This window comes from Haliaeetus albicilla, chromosome 1, assembly GCF_947461875.1.
Source record: "Haliaeetus albicilla chromosome 1, bHalAlb1.1, whole genome shotgun sequence".
Lineage (NCBI taxonomy): Eukaryota > Metazoa > Chordata > Aves > Accipitriformes > Accipitridae > Haliaeetus > Haliaeetus albicilla.
In genome coordinates this window covers 54,282,944-54,306,525 of record NC_091483.1, presented here as the reverse complement: position 1 = coordinate 54,306,525, position 23,582 = coordinate 54,282,944, and the positions used below count along the sequence as shown (strand labels likewise).

General features: G+C 36.5%; 1 protein-coding gene across 18 annotated transcripts in view; it reads right to left on the bottom strand.

Moving 5' to 3' along the window:
• Nucleotides 1-23,582, bottom strand: part of CLOCK (clock circadian regulator) — a 66,621-nt gene that overhangs the window by 32,976 nt on the left and 10,063 nt on the right. For 4 of the 18 annotated variants that reach the window (XR_011325872.1, XM_069790004.1, XM_069789862.1 and 1 more), the window contains exons 2-6: nt 22,304-22,402; nt 18,745-18,832; nt 13,332-13,390; nt 3,492-3,606; nt 945-1,035 (exon numbers count right to left, since the gene is read on the bottom strand). Coding sequence is in view for 17 of the 18 variants with exons in the window: in XM_069790004.1 (XP_069646105.1) it covers nt 945-991 (47 nt within the window). In the remaining variant the exon portion in view is untranslated. Of the gene's footprint in view, nt 1-944; nt 1,036-3,491; nt 3,607-9,606; nt 9,626-13,331; nt 13,391-17,695; nt 17,800-18,744; nt 18,833-22,299; nt 22,403-23,582 lie in introns of those variants that run through there. The other 14 variants (XM_069789952.1, XM_069789880.1, XM_069789870.1 and 11 more) reach the window with 14 other exon arrangements.

Below are 23,582 nucleotides of genomic sequence, written 5' to 3'. Positions count from 1 at the left end.
ACTTTCACATTTTATTTCACTAACTTCTTCTGTCTGCTTTCAGTCTATTTAGTGCTGTCCATGCTGACCTCCGTGTGTCCACCCTTAATTTTTTTATCCTCATGTTTCCTTCCCTTAGGGCAAGTAACTGTCTTTCTAAAAAGCTTACCTCATCTCTCTGATTTATAACTGATAAATGATCAAGCAATTGTACATTACGATAAGCAGTGATGTTAGGAAGAAATTATTTTGTATGCTACTACAGAAACATAAAGCTTTTAAATGGAATTCATATATTCAAAAGGCTTAAGTGTCAGTGAAATGCCACAAAACTTTACTAAAAGAACTGACAAGTCAGACAAGCATTTTAGAAGTTTTACCCTTTGCTTTTATTGTTATTTATTTTAATCAGGTTTAACTTTCGGTAAATTTGATGAAAGTTTCATTTCCTGAAGTCTCAAAAATGGTAATAGACAGAATATTAAGGACAGATGTTCACCTAAGCTGCTAAGAAAGTCCAGCTCAAGGACTCAAGTAGAAAACATGTCTCAGCTATTACTTTTCCCTTGAAATAGGTTAGCAGGTCACTTTACTATCATCTGCAGCATCACTAATCATTTAAATGTATTTGTTTTCCTTAATCAAATATTGAAGTACTAAAAAAAAAATAAAAATATTCAAGTAAACATTAAAAATCAGCTTAACTTGCACATGTGCTGTTCCATGGCTGAAAACAAGTAATACATTTTAAGATTAATCTCAGGAGAATAAAAATTGCTATTTCCAATGACTATTAAACAACACATCTAAGAACTACCAAAATAGCTGTCAAAATTAGCCTCAAACTCACTCCTTTTATTTTTTGCATAAATTAATATTCTCTATATATTAACCATAAGAAAAAGATTATTAAAGAAAGCATTGAATAGTAATTGTCCCAAAACTCTCAGTATCTATTAACATACCTGTCTGCAATGGAGCTCATTTTATGGGTGCTTATGGTAAAAAACATAACATATCACACTTTAGTCTTGTGGTAGACATTTGTACGTTTGCCTATAAGAGAAGAAAAAATATCAAAATGTGATTCTGGAGGAACAAACATGATCTTCATTAGAGCATACTGAAGTTTTAATTTGCTCTATAAGCTGCTCTTTAACTTCCTCTCTCTCCCAACCTCCTGCTCTACCCTCCTACCTTCTCTAATGCAGTCTCCACTGCCATCACAACCTGGACTTTAATATCTCATTTTACATGACAGTGAGTTCAAAAGAACATTGTTTTATTAAATGCCACAGTAAGTCCGGACTAAACCAATACAAACCTTTTTCTGACTTGGAATTCAGATATAGCTTTTCATTTTTATTTTAACGTTTACCTAAAAGACTCTCATAATTTTGAAGATTGAACAGATGTAAAATACACTCCTCGGTAGTAATACATTCTATTTAGAAACTGTGCAAAGAGAAAGCATTTGGGATATAGTATTTTACAGCTATAGGTTATTTCTTACTCTATTTTTTTCTTGAGCACATTGTTATAATAGACACGTGAAATGATAACAATAAGATACCCATTAGAATATGATCTCCATACTGTGAGAAAGTTAGTTAACCTGGCCATTTCCTAAAGCAGTCACTTATTCACTACAAAGTTTCAGCAGGAAGTTCTTGGTTTTCCAGCTGCACACATGATTTTGAATAAAGAATGTGAATGAAATATTAATAGTGAGAGAAGGAATATAAAATTAAAATAAGTATATAATTCAACAAGCACCTACTTTTAGGTACCCCAAAATTACAAAATTACAGGGGTTAGTGAAAGTCAAACATAAACTGATACAATTAAACCTTTTTCTTTGATACAGAAAAGTCAGTTGTCAGAGGCGGCTCAAATGGAGCAGCAAAATTGTAACATTGTCAGTGATTAAGGAACAACTGCATGCAGCAAGAAGTTTTATATTAGTTAAACTTGCATATCTTTGGGAATTTTTACTATGTTACAAACTTCATAGTAAAAACGCATTGCATTTATTTCAAAGGAGTTGGTTTTAGTCACTTCAGTGACTCATAGTTTCTTGGAAGGAAAGATTTGTTTGTTTCTGAGAGTGCCAAATCCAGTGGAACTTGCAGTGTTAATACCACAAGAAATATGGCAGCAACATCGTGATCCAGACAGTCTGCAAAATGTTCCAGGAAAATCTTATCCCAGTTTTTTAATATATGGGGAAACTGAGGAAGAAAGCTTATGTTTCAACCAAACTGCCTCAGAGTCTACAACAGCCACATACCATGCAGGTTTGCTTCACAAGACTAGTATTTTTCCCCACAAAGTTTCATGACTTGAGTGCAGGAGGAAAGTAAGTGGGAGAGCTGTGCTGCAGCACAATCTCTTTCAAGGTACATCACAAGGTGTGCATTTGGTTTTGCCCAAATGCCCCATGAGTCCTCTTACCTACTTCTTCAGCTAATACAGCCCAACTTCGTCTTGCCTTTATTCTCCAAAATCTAGTGCTCTGAAGACACACTGGAAGCAAACCTATTCCTTCACTCCAATTCTTCAAAATAAAAATTGCACTGGCCATACTGACAAATTAAATTCCTCAAATTAGTTGGCCAAGTTTTATAAAGTAATGGAGTTGCACTATTCAAAAACCAGCCAGAAATGGCACAAGGAAAGTAAATTATGAAGAAATGTTTGACTTTTGGTCAAAAGCATGCAACAACAGAAAAGTTGCTCAGCAGTAAAAGCAAACTACCATCGCTGGCATGGAATTAAGTTTAAAATAAAGACACCAATTAGAAATTTGATTTCATTTAGCTTGCATAGTATGCACTAACACAGGTATGCACTAATTACACTTTTAGCCCTATGTTAGTTTTTAAACAAATTTGGAATGTAAGATTATAGGGATCAAGAGTAATACAAAATTCTGTAGGACAAATGATATATTATTCCCCTAATCTGCAGAAGAAAAATATATGTACAGCTAAATACAGAAAACTCTCACCTGTGACATAAATGACATCTTCGTTATGCAGACTCATAATTTAAAAGTCATTATTTCACTTTAACAAAGCACTCAATTTCTAGAATTCAACAAAATCATTCACTTGTTTTAGTAGAGAGATCCTACACCAGAACTGGCAACTTAGTTTTGGTATCCAAGACAAATACTTAAAAGAACATAAAGGCTACAGGAAATGCACCTGTAGTACATTTCCTTCTCACTTTTCAAGGTCTGACCCTCCTGTCTTTGCATCCAAATTCGCAAGAGGCTGAACATTCTCAGCGTTCCTACGTGCCAATGGATAAGACTGCAGAAATAATTCCAATGAAACCAGTCAAATTTAAAGCAAACTACAGAAATCAAGGACTATGTCTGTTTCTAAGATTCAAATTCAGTTGTGTTCTAGAGAACAAAAGACACTACTTAACACTGCTACTCAGCCCTTCAGTGTTGATGATTAAAAGCCATAGGAACCTTATTAATTATAAGAATATAATTTTACCTTTTACACTTTGGGACTTGTTAAAGTGTGAGGTTTATGGATGAAACCTGGTTCCTTTGAAGAACAATGTCGAGTTAGATGTATCCTCCTCTGCAGAAAAGCATTAAATTTTGAACTGTAAAAAAATGAAAAAGGAGAGTTTTAAAATCAATGAGTTTTGAAATGATCACTTATTTGTTTTTTTTTTAAATAAAATAGAAGTAATCATTCCAACAAGAATAATTTATAAATGCCGTATTCTGCTTATTAAAAATATCCCAAGTATTTCACTATCCAAATTCACCTTGGTTCAAAGCTCTTCTCCTTGATAAGCAGGATATTCTGACACAATTTCATCCCTGCTTTAAGCTATCACTTTATGCCTATCTTTAATCTTGCTGTCATTTTTATTTTTGAATTCCGTATTAACCACATCATCTACATCTTCACTTCCACTTGCTACCTACAAAGTACATCTTTATACCACTATTTAAACACCTTCTCTGCTGAAACTCTTACTTGGGCCTCTCCTGGCTTTCTCAATTATGTCTTCTCCTCTTCAAGTCTCCAACATTGACACTCTCAGGACTCCAGAATGTGTAGAATGCTGCTGCTGACAACTAGCAAAGTTGCCCAGCTGCATTATTGCTACTGCCTCAGACAGACCCCTTCTTTCAAAACCCACTTCAAAAACACTTTCAAGAATGTATTCCAAACTTACCTCACAAATGCTCTTCTTCCATAAAAAACCTCAGCACCAGTAGAAGTGATCACCAACTTCCAGCCTCTTTACACCATTACATTTCATTTATACAGTTTCTTCCCTTGAACCATGCTACTTTCCACATTTTTAAGTTACATGAAATCAGTTTTTTCTCTCATCTTTATCCTGTTTCTATCTGCCTTGCTTACTGTTCCGTCCTAGTTTCAGCTGGGATAGAGTTAACTGTCTTCCTAGTAGATGGTACCAGTGCTATGTTTTGAGTTGTTTTTGCGGGTGGTGAGCAATTGCCCTGCGCATCATTTGTACATTCCAATCCTTTTATTATTGCTGTTGTCATTTTATTAGTGTTATCATTATCATTATTAGTTTCTTCTTTTCTGTTCTATTAAACCGTTCTTATCTCAACCCACGAGTTTTACTTCTTTTCCTGATTTTCTCCCCCATCCCCCTGGGTGGGGGGGGGGGTGAGTGAGCAGCTGCGTGGTGCTTAGTTGCTGGCTGGGGTTAAACCACGACATGTTCTTAAAATAAAATGTATTCACTCTACAACGTACTTGTACCACTTCCGAAAAATTTTATTTTAAGGCATATTAAATTCTAAAAAGGAAGCTGGGATCTAAAAACTAAGCTTATGCTACTCTTAAATTCATTAATGGATTTTATGGAAGACACCAGAATTATCTCTTATTTGATTAGAAAACTTAAGTTTCTCCTTCCCCTGCATCTAACAGAGGCTCTAAAGTGGTTAAAATACAGATGCAAATATTAACATAGGAAATTAAAGCACAGCAGAACAATCTGCCAACAGGAGAAAAATAATTACAGCATGATTCAATGAAGCCACTTGTTCTTTTCTGGCCAAATAACCTGCTGGCCCATTGACCTACTTTTTTAGGTGCTTACAGCCTCCTCTCCTATTCTGTTTTGTTCCATTTGACAAGTGCAAACATTAATAGTGACAAAGAGTCCCATGGAAGTCTAGGTTATGGAGACTGCAACATGAAACCTGTGTTTTAATTTAAACAGCTTGGGAGTCAAACAACTCTGCCAACTCTCACCCAGCTCCTAATAAAGTTCTGATGAGCTCTGCAGTATGTAGAGGTGTATTTTTTTTTAAATCACAATTAAACACTTAAGACAAACACCACAGGCCTTAAGCACAGAACCATATTTGATAATGTCTAGAACAGAATTTAAAAAGAAAGAAGTTTTTGAGGGTATTTCAAAAAGGAATTTTAAGATGAGGAGGAAAGGAATATGTTTATGCCATAAATGAACATAAGCAAGCTTAAACCAGACCAAAAGGAAAGCTAATCACAGTGGAAAAGCTTTTGTAACCAAAACCACATAGATCTCTTAACTCAGTAGAAATGGCATGCGTGTGAAAGCCAGCAGAAAGGTTAAGACGCCTACACACCAGCATTGTCAGCCACAAGCGTTCAACGTCATGGGTCTGTCTCTACAATTCATGAGGATTTTTTAAATACAATGAATATGCGTATCTGTCTCCAAATACTACATCCTTTGTACACATGCAGTGCATGTTCCCAAACTGTTCTGCAACCAAGAAGGCTAGAAACTTACTATCTTTAAGAAAGCTGAGGTCCTCAATCAAAAACCTTAGCTGCTGTCACAGATATACAAACTATTAATACACAACATTGCTCAATCTGCAGCAAAAATCACAAAAACTAGCAACACTGCAACTTCTGCACTATGCTGACTTATCAGTCATGGAGAGGCACTAAGATATTGGGTGCCAAGTTATCACTTAGACAAAGAAACAAGGTTCTGAATAAGTCATAGGGTAAAAAGCCACATTCCAACCTAAGGTAATAGTGAAAAGTTCACATCATCTGATAAAACATTCCATGTTTTAGACTGAAAGAATTTCAGTAACTTCAGTCCAATTTTATCGCTAATACTGGTATGCACGTTGGCGATACTAAATCTCAGAGACACATTCAAAGACTGAACAAACTGTGAAATTACACTACAGTCTTGCTCATGACAGACATTCTGTCAGGATTGGACTGAAAAATGGATGGGATAATAGTCAATGCATTGCCTGTATTTAATTTTGTATATAGTCAGTGACTGAAACCTCTCTGTCTTTAGCACCTCACCTTAACAGTAACATTGCTAAATATTTTTGAGGAAGAACCACTATTGCCCTTATATTGTAAAAAAGATTTTTATATAAATGTCTTCATTTTATAAGTAATATTTTCATGACTTTACAGATTACAGTCCTCAGACAGAATTGATGTGAGGTGACATGTATTATTAAGACAAATAATTTCACCCAGGCAATACCACAAGAAAAATACAGGAAACAATACAGTTTTCCAACACTACAGTTTCTACAAACAGAAACAGATTAACTTCTTTAATACAACCTGATCTCTGTGCCATAATCCTATTTTGCCAGGGGAACAAACTAGTTATTATAATCACTGATGATAAGCCTTAGGGAAGATCTTGCTTAAAGAATCAAAATCACAGCACACCAGTCTGCGCTTCCACAGCACCTGATGCCCCAGCAGAGCTCTAACACTAGTTACGTACCAGGGTAAGCAAGCCAAGGAGCAGAAAAATCACACTGTGAGCAAACAGCTGAGCCAGAACCTGACTCCCAATGTAAGCACAGCACCAAAAGCCCTATTCATTATACAGATTCTGAGGATAATTATAAACCTTCCTGATATTCTTTTCCAGGAGCAAAGAAACATTTGCTTATGGTAACTTGGATTATGAACTTCTGGGGTTTTATTCTACTGGGACATTACACCATAATGGGCAAGCAGAGATCCATCCATTATCTCATGCCCAGAACAGCGCATCACTATCACTCATGTTTTCCATTTCACTCTTTGCTTCATCAGTTTACCTCCAGCCTAACCATTTTTCTCTTTAGCTTTTTCTTTTTCGGAGGTGGGGTAGAGGGGAAGAGAAGGGGAAGAATTTGCTTGGTTCACCTCCTCCCTAGTAACCATAGACTTCTGTGGAGAGCAAGAGATCTTTAGACCATAACCTGCTCTCTAATCAGATATAGTTTGGCCTAATAGAACAAGCTACCAGGATTCGAGATACTTGTTCCTTTGCTTGCAATGGTATACACACCAAGAGAAAGCAAATTAGGGTATTGACTGATTGGTCCCTCCTCACTAATCAAGGGCTATCTGTTAAAATACTATGCTTTTAAAACTGACATATGTCTCTCATTTTCTACCTCAAAATAAAAAAAAAAAAAAAATCAAAACAAAACCATCACAAGATAGGGCTGAAGGGAATTTCAAGAAATGCTGTCCAAACTTTGCAGCTGAGAAGGTTATTCTAGCAGCTAGGAATAGTCATATATTGCAAACTTCTCTCCACCATGTCAACAAATCAACTGTAATCTTGGTCTGTACTTGTGCAGAAGAGCTGACACATCCCAGAAATGTCATTTTCTGTAGATCAACATGCTATAACAGCAGGTGTGTATCTTCACCTGCTTCACAGGAAAACAGAGTAGGAGAGGGCTGCTTCTAGCACAGACATCCACACAACTTGATCCCAGATGGGCTTTTAATAGGAAAATTTGTGAGTGGACATGAGTAGCCTGCTCTGACAGAGTGGCTTGCTTAGATCCATTACCTTTGCAGGGAGCAGACAAGGACACATCTGTGTGCAATACAATGAAGAAAGGGCAGTAGGACAGATGACAGGTAGTGTGGGTTGCCACTATCAAAGTAACTCATCCAGTGTCAAGTCTGTTCCTGAGGGACTTTTAGGAAAGAAGATAAGTCCAAGCAGTCTATAGGAGAGATGAACTGCCTAGTGGGAGGCCTGTTGTGGTAGTGGTCAGAGATATCACAGATTTAGTGGCACTTGAAAGAGTGCATACTATTTGCCCACAGACCTATTTGTACAAGTCCAAACAAACAGCAGCAGCTAGAAGAGCCTACAGGTCACCATGAGTAGGAGACAATATAGCAACCACAGAGGTAAAAAGAAGTTAAGTTTTTAGAAATGGTTTGTCACACAGATGTGTCCTTGTCTACTCCCTGCAAAGGTAATGGACCTAAGCAAGCTGCTCTGACAAGTCTGGCTAAAAGTCACTGTAAATAATATCCTCATAGAAACATGGATGATGAGGATTAGAGGAAAAAGCAATTCTCTCCTGCATTCTTCATCAGTTCTTCATCACTAGACTGTCCTGCCATTGGGAGAGAACTTTGCTCCCTAACTTGGGACTGAATCCAGTTTGCAATTTCCATCTCTCTAGCTCATGGTTAAAGAAAACACCCCTGCCCACCACTCCTCTGTTCCAGATCATTTGGGCTCACCTCTGCTTGACCAGCTGTTCTGCTGCCACTCTTCCAATCTTCTCTGGAGTCTGCATCTCCTTCCCCTTCCTCACCACAGAGATGGGCCCACAGCTCCCTCCCCAATACAGTGCAGCTCTCTAATCTTGGTTTAGACTGCAGTGAAGGTATGTGCAAGAAGCTCAGTCTCTTCGCCTGGGCTACATTCAAGCCTGGCCCATGCCTGGCCACGTACCCCACTAATCTGGCTGATTTGACTTCCCAACTCATCCTCAGACCTGCCTCCTCACCAGGAACTTGCTGGTGATCTGAGCTCTTGCCTGAGCCTGGCTGCCCTCCCCTGGGAGCAGCCTGCCCCTCCAGCTCCCTGAGAGTAACCAGGAAAGCACTCAGCAGGTTGTCAGGCTTGTAATAACTGGTCCTTGGCTGTGGGGTGCTGAAGCACTAACCAGGCTTTTTTCCCCATCCATTCCTTTCCAGGCTGCCTGTATTTTCTTTGCCTTATAGGATCCAAATTAACTACATTTAGAGATACCTGAAGTGTTGTTTATGGGCCCCCTTCAAATTATTAACAAATATATTAAAAGAAAGTGATTATAATACTGATTTTCAGAGTTTGTCAGTGAACACGGTCCCTGTCCCAGAAAATCATAAAGGATAATAAAAAAATAGTACAAACCTAACTAAGTTTATAACTTAAATTTGAAAGGCAGTGTTTAATGACCTGGCCATCAGAAACAATTGCTATTCTTCTGTATTCTCATGTAAAATATTTTCTCAGTCCTTTGTATTTACAGTTCCTTACTGGAGATCCCCTTCCTTCAATAACAAAGCCGTAAGTGTGGCAGAAATAATGCTTGTAAATCCTGTGCAACTAGTCTGTACAAGAGAAAGACTGTGGCTACACATTACGATTCCATTTGCACCCATTTTTATAAGCCTCCATCCTGCTTCTTGCCACCCTTCATTGGCTCTCACTGGAGGTCCACATCCCTTTAGCTCTGGCCACACACTGAAGCAGATTTGTGAAATGTGTCTGAAATAACCCACATATCACACAGTTTTAAATACAATCTTTATTATCTTGTGTGGCTTCAAGCACCTTTGAAAATTGGCACAGCTGAGAAACAGTACCCCTCTAAAAAAAGGAGCAGGAACCTCTTAAGTACATCTGCCACTGCTGGATCTGTAACAGTGAACCATGGGTTAGACTTAAGAGCATGCATTGTGTTTGCACATCTAAAATACAATTTAGCTCATAATCAAGCCTGGCTGAAAAACACAGCTACTGCCTCCTGAAATGGTGCTTAACAAAAACCCAGTACTTCACAACATGAGTTTTAATCAAGAGAAGCTAACCGGTTAGTGTTACAATTCAAAACTGAAAATCTTCACATCTCTGTATATCTCCATTTCCTTTAATGGGATTCTGGGCAGAAACAACCTGCTGCCAGCCAGCTCAAGAACAGATTCTAAATTAACACTCACCATGCTGCGGAATAAGTGTTGTAGATGGTGTAAAATCTGGAGAGTCTGCTATTCTCTCTCAGGAGGCATCTAAACTTGCCATATTTTACAACGAACAAATAAAATCCCAGCTTCCTCCTTTCAGCCTCTTAAATGGAACTGAGAGGGTAGGCAATTGACAGGGGTTTTTTCAGAAGTTCAAAGGGGAAAAATACCACATACACATGCTCAAAAATTTAAATTCCCACTGAATATTACTCATTATCCCAGAAAATTATCTGCTACATACAAAACAATGATTTTCTACAGAATAAAATTACCAGAAAAAAAAAGAGTTGCCCACTTGACGATTTCTCAGTATTAACAGAAATTTAAGGAAAAACTTTAAAATAGGGTACCAAGATACCTATCCTGGAGTTAACAACACTTTGAAATGATTCATCCAATTACAAATGGGCACATTTATCAAACAGAGGATTAGCAATTTTAAAAGTTTTGTATCGTGTACAGATGTTAGTTTAAACAACAATTTGTCTAAAATGGTTTGTCATTATTTTCCTGAGAGGATAAATAATACCAAGAATACTAATAAATCTAACCAAAGGGGAAAAATTTATCAAACACTTTATTCCTACACAAGAAAATTTACCAAGAAATGAGACAGATCAAAGAGTTAAACATTGTTTTTCCTCTATCCCAGTAGTAAGAGGGAAGAATGTATAGATATAGAAAGTACACTAATTTTTGAAAACTGTCCTGGAAAAAATTGTCAAATTCAACAGACATAATTAGTACACATTCAAAGCAAGATAATGCCAAGAAAATTCTTCTTCCATTGCATACTAAATTTCTGTTTGGTGTTGATATAAACTCATGTTTAAATTTAGAAAATGAGACTTTATCATTACTGCAGCAACACTCAGCTATCCACTACAATTAATCTTGCAGAAAAACATGAACATACATGTTAGGTGAGCACCTTGTCTGTCAGACTTTCAGTATGCATGTGTGTGCTGCAAGGTGGGAAAGGTAGCTAACAAGCAGTTTTTGAAATTCACACAAATGAATCTTTCCAGAATCCTATCCTAGACCAGAAAAATCTACCCAATGAAGATTTATTAGCTTTTATATCTAAACAAACACTTATACTTCTTACGTAAAGAATACTAACTAATCTTTAAACACCTTCAGTCAAAATTTCTTGTTCTGTTCTCACTATTGCATTATAAAAATCTTCAGAAATCCAAGACAACAGATGGGCAAGAGGGTCAGTAAGAAGTTATGCAAGTTATTTCTGCACCCAATGCCTTTATAGTCTATTTAGGAGAAATTTTAAGCATATAGCATGAGTCTTAAAACCAGTCTTGCTTGATTTATAATTCACCTTACCTTTTAAGGGACAACCAACTATTTCATATCAACAAGTTATTCCTTTAAGACACCATTATCTAGCACATCCAGAAACATCTTACCGCTTCTTAGTTATGCGCACACTAAAACCAGGTGGAGGGGCAGAGGGAAAGCAGCATGCCATGCCAGGCAACTCGATGAAATGAACTCAATTTTTGTTGGGGTTTGGTTTTTTTTTTTTAAACAGGAGACAAAGACATTCCTAACTCATGGACAGGGTACTCGCCTAGAACGTGGGAGAAACAGACTGAAGTATTTCCTCTCAATCAGTCCGCAGATGAAGAATTACCACATGTAAGATAGCAAGACCAATGTATACATAGACCATGCAGGTAACTACATGGCTACAGATAACTAGGCACTTCACACCCTAACAGTTAAATTATATTTGTAGGCACTTTTACCAAACTCCTTGGTCAAGACAAATGTTTTCATAGTGTTAGCCTTTGATCATTACTTTGACCACTCATTTCCACACCTATATTAAATTCCCTCTCTTCTGCTAGCATTAGTATCTGTGATCACACAGTCAACACAGCCTAAAAGTGGCCCAGCCTAAAACTAACCCAAATACTGTTTCATTCAGCTAAATCAACTACATTTGTTTCACCATATGGCTGCTCAAAAACTGTGTTGGCACAGGGGAAGGGGAAGCAGTGAATCACCAGGTTAGACATCTTCTGGCAACAATGCCATTTCATGCTGACCTACACCACGTGTTAAATTACAACCAGAGAACAAAATTAGGAAAAATGAGATTCAAATTTGTGCTCAAAGGAACGAGCATTGTAGCTACTACTTGATAAGTCTGCTCCATATTTAAATGAAACATCTGTACTCTCCCATGCATTGCTGCATCTCATGTGGCAACCCATGACAAGTGAAATTTCTGGACAGAATGAGTTTTGTTCATATACACTGGTCTGGACTCATGGATCAGCTTCTGGATATGAAAATAAATCCAGAACTCAGCCTTAGAGTCAATGGGAAACTCAAGCAAAATGTAAAGCACAGGAATATATATACCTGACATGTTGCTAAGTAGTTACCAACCTATCTATCAAATAACATGTTAATTAGCATGAACTGTGACTGTTTTAAGATGATACTCAGTATAGATACTTATACAAGGGTATTGACCTAAATGAATAATATGAAACTAAGAAAATTTAATGAAAGAATGATTTATACCAACAGCATCTATTTGTAACTCTTAGAATTGTAAAAGTGTACCAAATGGACATATATAAAAAAAGATTAGGACAGTTGCTAACAGCAACACCCAAGAACAAGTGACAGGTGTTTCAGAAAGCTAATATTTAATCTGAAACTTAATTATCCATCTCATGTAGAAATACAAACATGTAAATAAAACACTTTAAAAATATTTAGTGATAGGCATTATTTTTTTTCCAAGTTGATTGCACAATCCTTGATTTGTGCAGCTGTGGAAGTGCTTCTGATACTTAGATTTCCCACTGCGGGTGACTCATGCACAGCTAAATTATTCTGTAAAGCTTTTGTGAGGACTGGACTGTTTTGACTGCCCGAAAAATGGAGTAGGCAGTGAACTTCACTGGAAAGCATATTCAAAAAGAAAGAAGTGAGACTTCACATTCACATTTCCATAAAATGAGAGGGTAGGAACATTTTAAGCTCCAACACTGAAGCACAGTCCATGCCAAAAATTACCAAAAAGCAGCTCCTCCTCCCTGCCTCCCCCATCCCTTTCCCCTAGAAGTCCTGCACATGATCCTGGAGACCCGAAAGTGATAACAAAAGAAAAAAGAATGAGGTAGTAGAAAACTAGAACAAAACTAAACAAGGGAAATGCTAGGGGATGCTAACTTCAGTGTATTCAAAAAAGATGTGGCAAAATACACTTCTGTATTAGCATGTTTACTGTGACATACATAAGATTAACAAGATTTAACAAAAGTAAAGACTTACTTTTCTAAAATTCTGGTGCCTACCAGTGGATCCTTCAGTTTTTCCCCCAATAGAACTACCTATTACAGAAAGAGCAAGTTTATACGTTAAATAAAAAAATCAATACTATAGTTACAGAATTCCAAACCCCTGCATTGCACTACTCCTTAATTTCATTAAACAAAACACTAGACTTACCCTTTTGTCAGAACTTTCAATATAACAATCCAGCCTCAACTCGAATTACAGTGATTGCAAAACCCGAGATAAAGGATAAGTCCTTCATATTACATACGCAAGAAGTGCCTTAACAGGAAAAAAACCCAAACCAAAACAAAATAAAAAAGTTTTGCAATTGGTACAGAGAGAAAATGTCTTAGCTAAAAAATGGACAAAACCAAGGCAGAAAAACTTTACTTTTCTTGTCCCTGGAAACTTTGCAAAAGACTTTGTAACCACTTTGGGGATAGGTGTTAGGTATCCTTTCACCACCCTGCTATAAGCAAGAATCAAAAGGAAATGGAACATCAGCCAACATTTAGTCAATAATTGGACTTGCTCAGGCAAGAAAGATGGTGCATTATTTTAACAAAAGGAATAGTACTGCATGAACTAAGCAGAAACAGCAATGCAGCAATAGAAAAAAGCATACAAAGTCAACTCTAAATTTAATGTAATTTTACTGTAATCATTCTGCATATATATTCTCATATATATGGAAATAAAAAAGGAAGAACATCTTTACTTAAGTATTCAAATATTAGAGCACTGAACAGAACAGAATTTCTGAATGTTCAGTAAACACCGTTCAAAGGAAAATTATAGTTTGAAGTAGCACTGTAACATTTAACCAGCTGGTTTTTTAGCATTCTGTTTCTAAAACATGATCAATTTATATAGATACCAAATTTGCTCAAATTCTTTCTTCATTCTCCTGAGCAGCAGCAGCATGCAATCCTCCTTTGTGGCTTGCTACTGACATGAGCAGAAACTTTCAAAGTTTGTGCTGACTAAGCAAGTCCAGAAAACCTACTTAATTCACTTTCTGAGGGTCACCAGAGAAGCAGCGAAAGACCACCAAAAAAATTCCTTGTTCCCATAGATCAATATGTTCTTCAAAATGTTGGGCCCAGTCAACTTAATTGTAAATTAAGTTGATTAATTATGATGACAATATTACTCTTCAAGCATTGGGAATTTTTTTAATGAAGTCTTTCAGGACCTTGCAGACTAATTCAACAATTCAACACTCATAGCAAAAATTCTGTCAATTATTTCCCATCCCCTCCAGCTCTTTAAAAAATATTTTAAGATCATGTTATTGACTGAAAGACATAAAACATAATATAATTGAGGAACTTCTAAGCCAAGCTTTTTTTAAGCTTTGCTGCTACCATATTTGAGGTAAGAATTTTCAAGATTAGGTTTCTGGGGAAAAGGTCACAAATTCAGCTCCTTTTTGTATTTTTGGAAATTCAGCTTCTGTCCTGATACTTCCACATAAACTTTAAAAAGTTTCAAATGAGTCCTCAGAGTTATTTATGTGAGAACTATTATTCCTTTTTACCATCTACAATACTCAACGCAAAATCATATCAACTACTTGGGACCATACTCACTACATTTGCATGACTTTAAACTCTTTTCCTCTGCTTTTTTTCTTTTTCTCTTTTACCACTTCTCAAGCTTTTCTTTCACAAAATGATCAGACCACACTATTTCTATCTACCAAAACACGTCTCGGTATGCTTACTGCTTGCCCCTCAAAGCCTTCTCTGCACTCTCAAGTTCTCAACACCTCCCAGATTAGTATCACCATATTTTATTTGCAAATATTTACAACCTTCCCTTCCAGGTCATTACTGAAGATGCTAAAATTAGCACTGCTTAAAAGACTGCCATCTTAACTAGCAAGTAGGACCTAGTTAAAAATCAAGTTGCACTAGATGTATTTTACAATTAATATTTTAAATCAAAGCAAATGTGGTAATCCACCCTCTTATATGCTCTTACCCCACTTTATTAACAGAACCTGACTTAGGTTATCCAGCACTTAAGTCCTGAAAAGTAACATTAAGAAAGTATTTATAAAGGCATTATAGGTATTCAATTTTTCAATTAATATATCAGTTATCAAAAAGTAAAACTATAAATCAGGTTTTATTTTCAGTGGCAATTCTCTTCTGCTCAGAACATTGTGAATATGGTTTCAATGACCTAGGATCTTGCTAGTAGCCTATTTAACACTGGTATCAAGGAATGGGATTCCAAAAGCTATCAATATTCACAGGAAATCCTGAAACTAATATAATTTATATGTTGAGGCCACATGCTAACAGGCTAATGAAAACAGCTCTATTGTATTTAAGCATACATTAAGGCTTGGAACAGTTTAGTTATGCCTAACACATTAACAAACATGCAAATACAGTGAAGATGAAATACACACTTCAACATAACAGTGCAACATTCCTAAGACAAGATTACTTAAAATAATGAGGACTCGTCATAACTTGCCGGCTTACAATTCTCACGTTTTGACTCTCAACATTTTTCTTCATTTTAAATTGAGGCTTGTACCTGCTACAATGAGGCTGTCTCCAGAAGCTGCTATATGAAGCAGTTAACTACTAAATTTTGATTTTTACTTAATGCATTGGTTTTTTAGAATAGAATAGAATCATTTAGGTTGGAAAAGACCTGTAATATCATCAAGTCCAACCGTTAACCTAACACTGCCAAGTCCACCACTAAACCATGTCCCTAAGCACCACATCTACACGTCTTTTAAATACCTCCAGGGATGGTGACTCAACAACTTCCCTGGGCTAAAGTGCTACATACTCACGTGTCAGTAATAATTGCTCTTTTAGAAAGGATTATACAAATTGAAAGGAGAGATGCTTAAGCCTAGGAGAATAAAGTATGCTAACTTTTATAATATGTTTATGCTAGTTACAACATGAGGGAATAAACTGAATAAAAACAACTTAAATAACACTGCAAATAATTTGGTTTGAAAAAAAATCACTGGCTTCAATTAGAAAAAAAGTTATCCAAAATGCTGCTGATACTTGTGCTGCTACAGCCTTATATATATTTTTTAAATGATTATATTAAAAGGCTATTGTTTTAAACAACCCTATCAAGAGAAATCTTACTTGAATCTTGGAAATCTTCTGAAGTGCTGAAAGCTAAGGCCTTGATTCTGCAAAGATGTAATAAATAAGAAATGTAACTGAGTTTAGTCCTAATCATTGGCTTAGACATGTGGGCTATTACACCAGCAGTAAGTGTGAAAAATTATTGGGAATCTCTGAACTTAAAATTCCATGGGGCAGATGGGGAGAACTCTTATAACTGTTACTTCAAGATGAAATGATTTAACATTGGCAACTAAATATTACTTAAATTTTCAAAACGTTAACAAGTGCCATCTACAATCTCAAATTGAGGAATTTAGTCCAGGGAAAAAATAAGTCTGGATTCATGACAGCTCAATGCACAGAAAGATGGTAGTAACTGCAAACACCTGTGAAGACCATCTCTTTTTCATTTTTTGTCTTGCTCCTACTTAATGACTGCAATAAAACACTGGACTTGGGGTTTTTTTCAATGCAGATGAGCAGCCCAAGCAAAACACTTGGGGTGGAAAGTATACAAATTTTAGAATTCTACATGTAAATCATGAAATGAAAGAAATCAGAAGACTCCTATTTTTAACAATTTAAGAATATAAGCAGGGAAGAAAAGCAAACTAAATGATAAAAATTTCAAAAGGTAGTTATGATTTAGTCATTTGATTCACTGTCACTTGTAGTATTTATTTGTTTCCTTGACAGCTGGTATCAACAAAAGTTGCAAAGAACATTCATGGCACTTTGAAAGTTGTAAATATTAGCACTGAAACATATAACTTGATTTGTAAAATAGATACATATCACAGATGTTCGTTGCCCTCATCTACTGACCTATAACCAAAGTGAACAATTTTGGCTATGTCTCCATTAGCAAGCAATCTGGAACAGTAGAAATGGATCAGTAGATCAAAGCAGCTGGTGCTGACACTCTTATGCTAGCTGTTCAAGAGGGTTTATTTTGGATTAGATTTCATCTGCTCTCCAGAAGCAAACATCACCGTCACACAGGCCATTCAAAGTTTTCCAGGGATTTAATAATTGATTCAGACCTGTATGTCCCCAGTAGTGACAGAAGAGCAATTTGCACCTGCAGCAGAACTTACAAACTAGTTTTCTGGAAAGGGAATGTAGTTCAAACACCCTGAGCAAGTACATGGTAAGGGGAGATAATTGAAAGATTTTCTCCAAAACAGCATTAATGATCCAAATCAAAATGGTAACGCATGCACTCGAATTGTATCCTACCTTTCCAGACCAGACTAACCAAAGCAGGTGTCATCTCACAAAACAGTATACTTGAGGGCACTGAAAGACTCTAGAACAATTCTGTAAGCTTTTCTTCGTAACTCCTCGCCACAAAAAAAGAAAAAAAAAAAAAAGAAAAAAAAAAGAAAGAGATCATGGTACACAGCAATCTACTGGCTACCACAAAAAGAATTTATTTCCCCTATTCCAGAATTCAGCAGAAGACATAAAACTGGATACCCCTGTCACCCTGGCTTCATTTCTCTTTTCTTCATTTCTTCACTCCATCTTTTATGTCTTTTTTTTCCCCTTTAAATAGTTTACTTCTTTTCTTGTTTCCCCCTTATTTCTTTCAGATTTTTCTCTCATTTATTTATTTCCTCCTATTACCTGTGCTATTATATACAGCAAGAGAAAACTAAAGATTCTGGCATCTGTGAACTTTCAGACAGAACTGTCAAGGTTGGTTTTTATTCGGAAATTCAGATGGTGTAGACAGACAGGGATGTAAGCACTACCACTGTGATTTAACTTGCCCTAACTCAAAATTGAAAAGGGCTAAAGGGCTAAAACATGTGTTTGCTTTAATCATTCAAATTGATCTCCAAATCCAGTGCTAAGCAACTACGTGAATTGAGAAAAATCAGATTAGTGACACAGGAATATTAGTCTACTGTAACACTGAAATTAGCCTGGTTCTAAACATCACCTCAGAGAACAGCCACAGGAACACCAAATACAGAAATGCTAAGGGAAACTAATCAAGCAACTTATGTTGTGGAAGAACTTCATTGCAGAAACAGTAGATAAAAACATATCTGGGCGTACACACAGCTTTTTACCTTAGGAGTAAAGCCAGGAATATATTGCTTAATCTTTGCCTTTTTTTCCCCCTTCTGAGCGATGTCATCTGTTTATATAATAATTTAATCTTCTAGATTTTAGGTTAAATGCCAGAGTTTCTCTTAGCATTGTAAGTTATAAACAGGATTTTGTCACACACGAGTAACTCATTAGTTGCTTAGAATAATCAAAATATTCAGACTCACCTAGTTTCACTGACATTCAATATACAACATCCAAGTAATTTTCCAGAAGATTTTTGCAAATGAAAGAATGGGCTTCACTCTGCATTTGCTAAAATTTAGATGAAAAGAAAATCAGATCTCTTTAAAGCAATTCCTAAAAAAAATTGTCTTTTAAGAAAAACAAAACACAAACCACAAAACAACATTATACAAACTTTCACATGTACATAAGTTGAAAATTTTAAGTATAATGACAATCCTTTTCATTTCAGAAGCTTCCTCCTGTGTGGACCTGGGCTTCAAAGCAAAACCCAGAGTCTGTAAGTAATTCTGGTTTTAATAACAAAAAAATCAGCAGAAATTTTCATAAACATTAAATACAACTTATTCCATTGATTTTTTTAAACCCTATTAAGCAATCACAGAATTTTAATATTAATTCAATGCTACATTTTTAATCCATAAAAATCTAAGAAGCAATAAATCGTTCCATTTACTCCTATACTGAACACAGATTCCATCTTCCTGTAACTCATGAACACTAGATGTTCTTGGGTCACTTCAACACAAAAAACCCAAAATATTTGAAAACGAAGTTCAGTGCCATCCTATAATAAGCAAAAGGGAGGGGTGGAAATGTTAAGATCATCCTCCACACTATAAATTCTAGTTTCAGCAAAACAAAGTGGAACCAGAAGTCTCCAGCCTATCTTGTAAGTCTATCTTCATCTGTTTTATAATTTGAATCTTTAGATAAACAGGGTGGTGACTTCACCCACATAGCACCTCTCCCTCCTCTCTGCCTGGCCCAGGGCATATCTTTGCTTTGGTCAGCAACTCCACTACTTTATTTCATTAAGTCAACTCCTCTGATCCAAATATAAAACCTAGGATAATCTCTTAGCTTGCTCAGAAACAATCTCTTTTTTTCCTTAAATCTCAGTTAGGAACCAAGAGACCATTTACAGATCATTAGCTTTCTATAGCCTCTTAAACAAATCTTGATTTAATGAGTTGCAATTTTTCTTTACTGTGATAGGCAGAGCAGCCCCAATAATTACAACCAAGATAACTAACTGCTGTATGATACCGTATTTCCCATTCCTTGTGGATGGGCTCTGATTGTCCTGCTGCTACTCCTTCCTTATTCATTGCACTGCTACAGCAGGTGTATAAGAACAAATCCGAATGAGAGAGTGGTTTGATTTCACTGTTCTCCTGAGTAAACATGTTTTTGCACAAGTAGTGACATGGGCACGTTTCCAGAGAGGCACCGAGGCACTACTGCAAGCACTCACACATGCACACAAATCAGTGAGAAAGAGTACAACAATTTTCAAATCTCTCTTCTATTTCCACAAATTAGTGTCAAAAGTATTTTCTCTCTATTTAGTTATTTGCTTTTCATACTTCTATGAAAAACATTAAGATGATGTTTTTATATAAGTAAATACAAAAGTTCTGTAACTTAAGAACAGTTTTAAACTGAGGATTTTCAGCACAACTTTTAAAAAAGCTGAGGAAGAAACCCAAGTAAAAGGACTAATGAAAATGTAAAGGTGAAGGAAAACAGCCCATGGAGAGACAAGCAGTAAATGAAGTTGAAGTATGCCCTGGAAAACACAAATTCTTAATAAAACAAAGCAGGTCCTCATGGTCTAAAAAGGTTACTTTAAAAGCAACAGCAAAGATGCACAGCACACATAAGTTTCCAGGATGCTCAAAAAGAAGTTTTTTGTAACTTTTAACCACACACAGTATGCGTTGTTCAAAACAATCTATTTTATTATGATCTGTTCTGAACACAAGAGCAGCAATAAAGAAAATCAGAGAATATAGAAAAGTTGAAACACAAATGCACAACAGTTATGGGAATATACTATTGAAGCAGCACTTGAAGGACAGCATCAAAAGTAGATGCGGAATGCGGTTAAGGAAAAGCACAAGGAGTGCAGAAGAAAGTCTCCTTACTCAGTGTTTGTACCCAGCATTACAATGGAGTGGAGGAGATTAGGCCTGTTTACCTCTCACAGTCCAGCTAGAACATGCTCAGTAGCTCTGTCTGGTTATGACTAAAAGGATTTGGAATATATCTACCTCATCTGATTTGGACAGATGAAATGGATTTAGGCAAATCATTGAACTGGTACAAACCATATTTTCAGAAATCTATCATGCCGCCTAATGTAAGAGTTCGGGATGGCACAAAAAAAAAAAAAAAAAAGGCGCCTGATACTGCAGTTTAACAGTTTACGTTTTCTCCTAAAACCTTGAGTGCTTGCTCTAACATATGCAGATGCTTTATCTTTCCAGTGGTAAGATCTTCAGCGCATTTTGAATCAAGAAAAAGGTACATTCCTCGCTCTCATCTCATTCTCAGGCACAAGCTGACTTTTGGTAAAGTTTTAGCTGAAGCAGATATATAATGCAAAGAATTACTGCTCAATGGTTCAAGTCTTGCCAAATTATAAGCAACTAAAACCAGGGTCTTAGAATAGAAAGCATCAAGCATCACTAACTACAAGCACTGCTACCTGTAACTCCATTCATGATCAAGCTTCATGCACAACCAAACATCTCCAATGCATGATAAGCCATCAGTACTATAGGAAGGCTTTCTGCCAGCAAGACAAAATAATCCAGTTTCAGCAAGATTGGCACAATGTCTGATCTACCTAAATAGATCCACTTCTTGGGGTTTTTTTTGACCCAGTCAAAAAAACAATGGAACATCTGAAACTTTAACAGTAGTACCTACTTACAATGAAAAAGCATATAAACACATACATGGAGGCTACAGGGGGCCATGGCCGTGATCCTCATGATACATCAAATCAAAACCCCTTTGTCACTCCTAAGATGAACCTTAAACAAACTACCCTGTCATGTGTTTCTCTTTGCATGACCACAGATGTACAAAGCAATCGGTAACCTTGCTGCAAGATAAGGCAAATCTTGCAAAGATGAAAATCTGTACTTCCTAGCCCATCTTCAGCTGGATAGTACGTAGTGTTCAATCAAGGAAGTGGGGAAATGCAACCCTTTCGCGAATGAGATGACAGAGATATTGCTACTTGACCCTATTAAGCTGCATTCTTTTGCTTTCTATACATTCTTACATTAATAGGGTATTAAGCCCATCTCCACTTTAACAAGAGCACCCGCAAAAAAAAAAAAACAAAAAAAAACCCTAAACCACTCAATAAAGCTGTGAGCACGGCAACACATATGCTCATTCACTGTAACACATCACTGGGAGAGATATTAATTCAGTCTCCAGAAACCACAGGGCCACATTAGCAGACTTCATTGCTGGGGACAGTGCCATCACGACGTTGGGGTTTTTTTCCTTCTAGTTTCCAAGGCAGCTCAGGTACAGTTAGTTCAATTGTTTCATTCCATGCTCCAGTGTACAGGATGAAAGCTTATTAAAAGTTTATTTGAAGTTTATTCTTGCCCCCTCACAACATTAATTTCAATCTCAGATTGAAGTGGAATGTCTGCCTTGCCTGAGGTTGAAAAAGAGATGCTTCTGGTTAAAGCATTACTGTTTTAGTAGCAGTAATATCTACGTACTTACTTAAATTACCTAGAAATGCATTGTGCCGTGTCGAGTGGGTAGATGGCATTAGTAGTCCAAATGTGATGTCATCTGAGCAAAAGTCTTTGGCACAGTCTTCTGAAAAACAACAACAAAAAATCCCACAGTTCTATAAAGGTGAATCCATTCAAAACAACTTTTAGAGGTGAGCCCTTGATTGCTGCTCTGTTTTCTCCCCTGCCATTTCAGTCACTTTATTTCCATCCCTAAACTGTCCACAATTTCACTTTCCAATTCCTCTATCAACATAATGAAGTAAATACACACAAAGGAGTACTTCAAAAATGCATACCACCTTTTACGTAGCTCTGGCACTGCCTGAAATCCAAATCTGTGAGACAAATGCAACAGCCTAATGGTAACATTAAAGTTACAGTTCTAACACTGCCTAACGAAACATTAATATTACAATTATTATATTACAATTGCTTTGGGCTATATTATGACCTTGCAGAACATCAATAATACACGAAGCAAATTTCTGGAAAGAAAATACATCAATACAATCTTAACTGTGTGTGTACTATGGTTCAAACAGGACATGTGATCTACCTCAGAACACAGTTTAAAACTCTCAGAGAACATGGCACACAACAACATAAGAAAGACTCAAACATCTTCCCCTCACTAATGAAAAACTAATTTCAGTAAACTGTACAGAGCAGAAGCTAACTATACAATAGAGATTTCTATACACAAACATGCTACTTACTCCACAAATAGCTCCCCGTCTACTACAGATCACAAATTCTATATTGCTACATACAGTGCTGTGTTTTAAATACTCATGCACCAATTTGGTAATATAATCTCACTGCTGACAATCCTGCTGGCAAAACCACTGCTAGTTATCACTATTGATACTTTCTATTCAGTAATCCCAGGTGACAAAGTAGATCCTTTAAGGTATACATTAAACTATTTCCTTCCATCCTATGCAAGGACAGGCAGATTTCCTTTGACATAAGATAACAAAAAAACAGGAACTTCAAAATCCCTGTTCTTTAACACTTTGTCCCCCAGTACATACAACATAGAAAGAAGCAGCTGTCAAGCTGGGTAAGAAGAATGCCAATGTTTGAAGAAGGTCTACTGGACAAGCCTAATGGGATAAGAAAGGTAGACCATTATCACCTACTTATCTATTTTTCCATACAGTAAAATGAAATATTCTAATGTTAGAAATCAACATTTTTAATCAAATACCAGTATATAGATAAGAAATGACAAACTATACTCTATGGGGCAGGAAAAGTGT